Source organism: Saccostrea cucullata, unplaced genomic scaffold (assembly GCF_032062105.1).
Source record: "Saccostrea cucullata isolate Sc308-1 unplaced genomic scaffold, CSIRO_AGI_Scuc_v1 ctg1678, whole genome shotgun sequence".
Taxonomy (NCBI): Eukaryota; Metazoa; Mollusca; class Bivalvia; order Ostreida; family Ostreidae; genus Saccostrea; species Saccostrea cuccullata.
In genome coordinates, this window is record NW_026924271.1 from 10,589 (window position 1) to 20,133 (window position 9,545).

Genomic DNA, 9,545 nt, shown 5'->3' on the forward strand with positions numbered 1-9,545 from the left:
ACGAGAATGGTTAAAAGAGCAAGATACTTATACCTTACATAAACCCATTCATCGAAAATTCCGGAGACAACAGACCAGAGTGACGGATATGGACGAACAATGGCAATTAGATTTAGCCGATGTGTCCAGTTTAAAGAAACATAATGACGGCTATACGTTTTTATTGTGTGCCATTGACGTCTTATCTAAATATGCTTGGGTGGTGCCTTTAAAACAGAAAACGGGAAAAGAAATGATTCGAGGATTACAAGAGATTTTCCGACAAGACGGTCGACGTCCCGTCCGCATTCAATCGGATCAAGGCAAAGAATTTACCAATCGAGAATTCTTACAGGCATTTAAATCCATTCATTTCTTTACCACACGCAATACGGACACCAAAGCCAGTATCGTGGAACGATTTCAGAGAACCCTCAAAGCACGCATGTGGCGGTATTTCACTCGGAATAAAACCAGACGGTATTTAGAGGTCTTACCGGATTTAGTGTATGCTTACAATCATACGTATCATCGCAGTATCCAAAGAGCTCCAGCTCAAGTGAAACCCTCGAATGTGTTAAAAGTCTGGAAAACTTTATATGGGGAAGAATCATCACCTAAAACCAAAAAACCCCCCAAGTTTAAAACAGGAGATAAAGTGCGCATCAGTAAAGCCAAACGCACTTTTGAAAAAGGATATTTACCGAACTGGACCACGGAAATATTTACCATTGCTCAACGAGTTCCCGGTCGGTATCCTTACGTGTATCGAGTACAAGATTATAACCAGGAGGAATTAGAAGGGACTTTTTACGAGAAAGAATTACAACAGATCATTAAAAAAGACGACGTGTACGAAGTGGAGGAAATCTTGGGGTATAAAAAGCGACGAGTCGGGAAAAAAATCATTCAAGAAGTCAAAGTCCGGTGGAAAGGATATCCCCCTAGTTTCGATTCATGGATTCGTCAAACGGATCTCATCCAATAACTCCTCATTGGAAATTTTGTGGAGAGAATATTCCTCGAGAAGAAATTGTGTATTTTGCCCAATTATTCATTTGTATTTCCCTCATCATCACCAGTGTGGTCATGTTAGCTTTACACGATTCTAATCGAGAATATTGGATGGTCTGTGTGAGTTCTTCGGTCGGTTATATCATGCCTAGTCCTACCATGATACATCATACCCCTACCACCAAGAAAACCAATTCACCCAGTTAATCCCGGAATCTAAAAATAGATACATCCCTCTATATATTAGGAGATACCATAACCCTAAGAAGATCATTTCTGATCTGAGTGAGGGACAGAGCACACACGTCATGGAATTTTTAAGCTCAGAGTATCGTTGGAAAATAGTAGAACATGAAGGGACTAGTTTAAAGGGAGAATGGATGAAAAACAAAGAGAAATGTATTCAAGATTTCTTTGATCAGAATCCAGGACAAACAGGTCTCAATGAAATCTACCTGTATAAGAGAATCAAGTTACCGGACCGACAAAGACGTAAACACATGGTCTTAATAGGACCCAGACATCCCAAGTATCGGGAATTCAAATGGAAAATCAATTACGTCTTGCCTCACCAAAGAGAGGGACCCGAAAGCACTTTGTTTCAAGGGAAATGGATGGAAAAAGCTGGAGATTGTATTAAAGACTATTTGAAAGAAGTGGTCCTAAAAGGATACGATATCATGGACTGTGCTTGTGAAACAGACTATTTGTACATGAGGAGACCTTTTCCCATACAAAAAGAACTGAATCAAAGTTTTGAATGTTTGTTATTATAATGATGTTCTTGTTTCTTGTTGTTATTGTTATGAATCAATAAAATAAAAGAAAAAAAAATTCTAGTGTTGTTATTTTTTCTTTATATACAAAAAGAAGTGTTGTTATAAATACAAAGGTCTTAAGGTTTAGGGTCTCAGTCTTAGATTGAACATGGCCGAGAGCAGTGGGTTTTACATGACTTTACCCAGTGATGGGTCCATGTCCTCTTTTCCTAGCAATACGACTGCTCAATTTAAAACCTTATTACCACAATCCCTGGATTTAACGGACGGTCAATGGGAAGTGGCTTTGACGGAAATGATCTATCCTTGTAGTATAGAAAATATCAGTGAAGAAGAAGCTTATGTGGAAATATGTATGGTGGAAAAAATTCCCCCTTTCTTTGAAAAGATTTCCCCGGGGGAGAAATTGGATCTGGAGGACCCGGATAAGTATCATTGGGGAAGATTTCAACTCTTGAAAAGTAATCCCATCACCTTTGCCGATACTCAATTGTTAGTGGGATGGAGTCAAGCGTATTGGTTGAATGGAACTTATGATCCCAGAGAGACACTCAATTTGTATCGCCTCAAATTTAGACCGGGACCTTATGCCAATCCTACAGCTCTCCTAGCAGAAATCAATGAAGGTTTAGAAAGGTGTCTGAAAACCATATGGAAAAAATATGAAACCTGGACAGCACCGAGGAGGAGCAGAAATAAAAGAAGTACTGTGAATGAGGATGAAGATTATGGAAGTTTAAAAGCCAACTTAGTGAAAATCCTAAAAGATCTGAAAACAGAAGAAGAAGAGCCCTCTAAAACCGAGATGAGATTTACCTATAGGGACAATTTCGATCGAGTGAATTATGTCACTCATTTAAGAGAAATTCCCATCTTTATCAGGTTTCCCGTTAGTTTGGCTTATAAATTAGGATACCACAGTCCTAAATTGGTACCCGAAAATTGGACAGAAAACACCACTAAATGGATCAACATCAGTTACATGGCTCCGTACACTCCGGATTTATACCGAAATTTAAAATCCATGTACGTGTATTGTGATCTGATTCAACCCCAGACCGTAGGATCCAATGCCTTGAAACTCTTAAGAGTGGTGCCTTGTCATTTCGAGGACAAAGAAAAACAATGTAAATGGGAACCCATTCGAGCAGAATATGTCCCTTTGAATAAAAAACATTTCGATACCATTGAGATTCACATCATGACTCCTTTAGGACAACCCATGCCTTATTTAAGTGGGAAATCTATTGTCAAATTGCATTTCAGAAAAGTCTACTGAAATGAATGTACCCTTATTGTGTTCCATCTTATTGGGGGTGATGACTTGTCTGGTCTGCTGTCTGTATTGTATTCAGCCCTAAAGAGTATAAAAGGCAGTCCCCCGAGGACCTAAAGGTCAGTTTCATACGAGTCATGAACCATGCAGTATCATTCAGGATTACTGAGACAGACAGGACACGGTTGGACTTATCATAAAGGTTTACTACGTCAAAAAGGACACGGAATAGCCGGTTCCATCATCTCTGGATTGGTCAAAAAGGACACCTTTTGTTAAGTTTCCCCCGGACTTCCTGCTGAAGAATTTACTCAAATTGGGAGGGTTTTCAAACTCACATGAAACCTCCAAAAGGAGCTAATATTTTAAACTTCCAATTCTCCAGCAGTCCCCGCCATCATCCTCAAAAAGGGAAAGGATTTTTCAGGATTTACTGAAAACGGAGCTAAACAATTACTGCTGCTGCATGGGGTTAGACAAGAAAATAAGAGGATCTTTAAAAGATGCAGTCAAAACATGGAAAACAAAAATACATCGGGAATGGTAACACAAAGAATGAAGATAGGAGAGATGTAATAAGAAAAAGAAAAAAAGAAATGCTGTGTTAAAAAATCACTGCGGCCAAAAATACAGGCTTATTTGCTCTCAAGAATGACTTCTAGGAGACCCTTTAGAAAAAAAAAGAAAGGAAATTGGGTCCCTCCCGAAATGGGAAGAATATTACCCTATTTCCAGTAACAGGGAAAGGATTCAAGAAGAACAAGAAAGCAGACGGGAAGAGGGGAGAGAGTCCTATTAGCCCGAGGAGGTCCTAAGAGAAAAAAGAAAAAACAAGGAGGAGGAGAAAGAGCCAAGAAAAAAAGGACCTTAGATGTGTTTGACTGAGAGAGTATAAATAGGACCCTCGAATCTCAAAGACCTTCATTTGGCGATCACTCCGTCTAGAGTCAACATGTTACAACCCGATTCCTGTGCCTGTGGGATGAACAATTTAGAATTGTTCCAAGTCCCTCCCACTAACATTGCTTTAGAAGAGTCGAAATGGGAAGAATATTACCCTATTTCCAGTACTTTAGATTCCGATACGGCTCCCATCGAATTTGAAATTAAAGGACAAGGAGATCAATATCTGGATTTATCTCAAACTTATCTTCAAATGGTGTGTCAATTTACTCAAAATGATGGAAGTGCTCTGGCTGGAGATCCGGCTAAAATAGCTCCGGTGAATAATATCTTACATTCCATGTTTACGGAAATCGATGTCAGTCTGAATGGGAAAATAGTGACCTCGGGGACGGATACTTATCCTTACAAAGCGTATCTGGAGAAATTATTGTCCTACCAACCCAGAACTTTAAACACACAGATGAAAGCCTGTAGTCTGTGGGAAAAAGATACGGCAGGACACATGGACGAAGTGGGATTAGAGGCTCTGACAGTTTCCGGCGCAGCTGCTAGCAGGACCTTTAATAAAAACAATGATGATAGTGTGACCATTAGCAAACCCATCCTCACAGAGTACCCGGCCGATTCTAAAAACGAAGGATTCCGAAAAAGAAACCAAGCTATTGCTGGGAGTAAGAAAATCACTTTGTTGGATCGTTTACATCTGGATTTGTTTCAACAAGATCGATTTCTACCTAATGGAGTGGACGTCCGTTTGAGATTTAATCGCGCTAGACCTGCTTTCTACATGATGACCGGTCAAGCCAATACGGGAAAAGTGAAAATATTAAGTATGGTCTTGTGGGTGAGAAAAGTCAAACCTGCCCCTACTTTGATGAATCAGATCAATCAAAATCTGAATACTCACAGAGCTAAATATCCCTTGAGAAGAGTGGAAGTGAAAACCTTTACCATCCCCACAGGAACCCAGTCTAAGATTACCGATCATCTGTTTCAAGGCCAGATGCCTAAACGTCTCATTTTAGGCTTTGTGGAGAATGCGGCCTTTAACGGAGATAAAACTAAAAATCCCTTTCATTTCCAAAACTTTGGGATCAAGAAATTAGACGTCAGTATCAACGGAGAGACCATGAGTACTCGATGTTTTGAACCTAATTTCAACGACGATTTATATCTGAGATCTTATCTCAGTCTGTATCAAGCTCTGGGAAAATTAGGAGAAGATTGGGCTCCAGACATTACCCTAGAAGAGTATAAAAGCGGCTACACTCTATGGGGATGGGATTTCACTAAAGATCAAGAAGCGCAATCGGATAAATTCCATCTCATAGAAACAGGAAATCTGAGAGTAGAAGTGCAGTTTACCGGCAATACGGCCACTACCTTAAATTGTGTGGTGTATGCAGAATTCGATAACGTCTTAGACATTAACAAACAGAGAGAAGTGGCTATTGATTACTAATGGATACGGGACAATTAAGAGAAGTCTTATCCAGAGAATTCAAGAGTTCTTTTGGAGGGGTGTATCCTATAGATTTATTACCGGATCAATTAAGACCTGGAGAAAAAGCTGTGGTGGTCAATACGGATCCTCAAGATCGACCTGGAGAACATTGGGTGTGTCTGTATGTGAGCAATCCCGTGGTGGAATATTTCGATTCTTATGGATTTCCTCCCTTACAAAAAGAAATTCAAGATTTTATCCAGCGTCATGCTCAGCAATGGATTTATAATCCGTATCGCTATCAAGACTGGAATACCGATGTGTGTGGACAATATTGCGTGTATTATTTACATCAAAGAGACAAGAAAAGAAAGAAAGCGGACGAATGGTTATTCCCTTTTGACCAGAGTACGGCTTTACAAAGGGACAGATATGTGGCGAATTGGTTTCAAAACACTTATCATAAATTACCTACGGGTCATGGACAAAAGTGTCAATGTTTTTATCAAAATGTATTGTAAATACGTTGTTTGTTGTTGTTTGTTGTTACAAATAAAGAATGAAAAAAAAATCAAAAATGTGTGTTTTCTTTGTTATTGTTTTGAGGAAATCCAGTTCAAACTGGTTAGGCTAGGCTAGACTGTGAATGCATGCGTGACGTCATAATCTTGAATCTCTGCCAAGTATTTACCTGTATAGTCAGCATAAACAAAAACGTAGGTCTATCGTTATATTTCTTTGCACACGGCGCAAGTATTTTACCTGTGCAGTCAGCATAAACAAAACGTAGGTCTATCGTATATTTCTTTGCACACGGCGCAAGTATTTTACCTGTGCAGTCAGCATAAACAAAACGTAGGTCTATCGTTATATTTCTTTGCACACGGCCCTTATCTTTTGCAAAGGTGTGAGGGGTATAAAAACAAAAGGTGTTAAAAAAAATCCTCATTAGTTGGGGGCCTTATTGAGTAAAGGACAGTTTTGGTCAAGTGAATTCCTAGAATATTAGAAGACATGGAGATGAAGATGGAAAAACTTACCTTATTAGAAAAGAGAATGATAGAACCTATGGAGCTGGATCCGGAACCTAGGAATGAATATTTACCCCTGCATGAGCCTGTGAAGGATCCTAAATTTCCAGACAGATGTTACAGGATAGCCATTAATTGGAATTTCATCATTCCAGACCCCAAAGAAAAAGAAGATCGAGATATGTTTCTGAGCAATGAAGATAAATTTGACTATTTGATTCTTCAAAAGGAAAGACATCCCTGGACAGGAGAAGTACATCAAATCAGGGGATTCATTCAAATGAAAAGACCAGTAGGAGGACTGGATATCTATAGACTTCATTGTACTGCCAGATTTGTTATGTCTTACAGTACCCCAGAATTGGAGAGCATGTTTTACAGGCAAGGAGGTGACTATGAAGAATATGGTGTTCTGAAACCTGAGGAGAGAAACAAAGAATTGGAGCCCAGATTTAGTCAAGTTGACTTCCCTTTTGTCTAGCTCTTCTCGGATATAACAGAAATTGTTTCATCACTTTCTTTGCAGTCTGTCCTGAAATGTTGAGACTTCTTGCCAACTCCGTAAAAGCTGTAATTGTTGTTGTTGTTTTATAAAAACAAGGATCTTTTAAAAAATAGATTCATTTTACATCATGAGTCTCCAGGAGATACAAGGTGATTTACTCAACTGTGAGGTAGAAGCTATTGTTCATCAATGTGATTGTTTGTCTGTAAAAGCTTATGGATTGAGTCAAATTATTGCAGAGAAATTCCCACAAGCCAATATCTATGCCACCCGCAGAGCTGTAATTTCAAAATATAGCTTTAGAACAAGATAGAGGACATTCCAGGCACTATTAAGGTGTTTCCTCACAAACCCCTGTGGTCATTTGTGTGTATGTGTTATTGGGATTATGGAAAAGCAAGTCAAAACCTAAAAAATTATCAGGACACAGCATATTTAGAGAGAAATGGTTTATGTTTACAACAAATGGGTAGTTTACCTTATTATTATTTTTCCTTTTGGAAAATTTAAAAATTAATCATTAAAATTATATTGAACAATTTGCACACACTTATAACAAACAGGTGTACATTTTTTTAAAAAAGTGATAATGTACATGTAAAAATGTGTAAAAATTGTTTTGATGGTGTTATAAATGTTAAAAAAAAAATGTGTGTTTTGATGTGTTTTACCCAAAAAAAGGGGAAATTATTATTAACACACACACACACACAAAGTTTTATAAGTTTAAAAAAGTTAAAAAAATTATAAGTTTTTAAAAAAAAAAAAAAAGTTATAAAATTTTAAAAAAGTGACCTGGTGTTATAACTTGAGAGAAACACAATGTTTCTTCTTTTTTTTTATTGACTGAATATGAAGGCATCTTTTCGAAACAATTGGGTGGCCCTTAAAAGGGCCGTTGGGTATCAAAACACTTTTTGTTGTTGTTTTTTTTTTGTTTTTTTTTTTTTTTGGTTTTTTTTTTTTGTTGTCAAGTAGGTCCCGCCTAGGCTGCCAGCAGCTCCTGGACTAACTGTCCAATGTTTCCGGTCCCGTCTTCTTCATCTGAGGAACTGCTATCAGGGGGGTCAAACTCTGGTCTCCTGGATAAGGGAACGGGGACACAGATCCCGTTCCTGCAGAGGGGGCACTCCATTCCTTGCTCAATTATCCGCGCCGCGCAGAGGACACACGAGGCCCGTTGAAGACATCTACTACAAGCGTAGTTATTCTCCTCGTTGTCAGTCATACATAACGAGCAGTAACCCCTCTGGACGGGGACTCTAAATCCCCAAGACGGTATCCGCCCTTGGTTCCTGGCTCTAGACTGGGGGGCTGTAGGTCTGGGTGGTGGTGGGGGCGGCGATCTAGAAGGAGCTCTCCTTCCCCTGCTTCGAAGCCTGGTGTAGGGGGTGCGGGTCCTCCTCTCTGCTCTCCGTGGTGGCTGGGCTAACTGCACCCTCACCATGTTATATCTCGAGATCTCTTGCCCGTTGTCCAATCTTCTAACAGTAACTCTGGTCTCAATTGAGATTCCGGGAATCATGAATAGGTTTTCACGAAACTCCTGCTGCGACATCTTTTTTCTTCTTCTTCTTCTTACTTCTTACTTCTTAGTCAACCAAACAAAGCAAATCAGCTACAAGCAGAATGACACTGGGCGCTCGGAGGGGCTGTATTTATACACAATAGCAGACGATACTGCAATCGCGGCAAAACATCAACAAATCAATCACGTGATTAAATGTGATTGGCTAACACAAAAAAATCGCTTTTGGTCATGTGATCAAAAAGAGCTCCATCACAGTGACAAAGCAAAATTGAAGGGGAGAAACGCCGAACCCGAGTGTATATATGACGTCATACAATAAACATAACAGTGATATTTACATGATTTTTTATTTCTTTTTTTAAAAAATTCTCCTCTAAAATAGTATTTCGATCTGCTATTCATTGTATCCAAGGGGGTGGGGGTTAGTCATTCGTAGATTTTTTTTTTTGAAGGTTTTGGCATTAAAAAAAAGTCACGGATTTTTTTTTTTCTTAACCTATGTGTGAAATTTCCCAGGTATTCCGTATTGAATACATACTTTCTCCATCGCATCTATGTAAAAAATTAATTAATTTTTTTATTCTCATTTTTTTATACCCCACACAGGTAAAACGTATATTTGCACACGGTCCATAAGTATTACCTGTATAGTCAGCATAAACAAAACGTAGGTGTATCGTATATGTTTTGCACACGGCTCCTTTATAGATGATATAAACAGGTATATAAAGCCTAGGTAAAAAAAAAAGGTGCACACGGCCCCCACACCAGGTATATAAAGCAAAAAACTGTAAAATTTGATGATCATTCTGTGTGAGCACGGAACACAGGTGAAAAAAAGAAATAGAAGCAATGATGAATACTTCAGAAAATTCCCAGTATTATGTAACACCTGAAGGATATGTAGGAGCTCCCATGACAGAGATAATAAAGGATGCAGTGGAATTGGATTTGAATTTGGACATGATTAATTTTCATGAGGACATGAATAAAGAAGATATGAGCATTTTAAATACCACTTTGGACGGAATTGTGAACATGCTATCTGCTCTGGATAACAAACTAAATCAAATGAACACC

At 38.8% G+C, this 9,545-nt stretch overlaps 1 protein-coding gene across 1 annotated transcript; it reads left to right on the forward strand.

The window, feature by feature from the left end:
• The first annotated feature begins 4,000 nt into the window (after positions 1-4,000).
• On the forward strand, positions 4,001-5,416 carry LOC134266089 (uncharacterized protein F54H12.2-like). The gene has a single exon (XM_062748322.1). It carries the CDS (start codon positions 4,001-4,003, stop codon positions 5,414-5,416), a length of 1,416 nt encoding a protein of 471 aa, XP_062604306.1.
• The last annotated feature ends 4,129 nt before the right edge of the window (positions 5,417-9,545 follow it).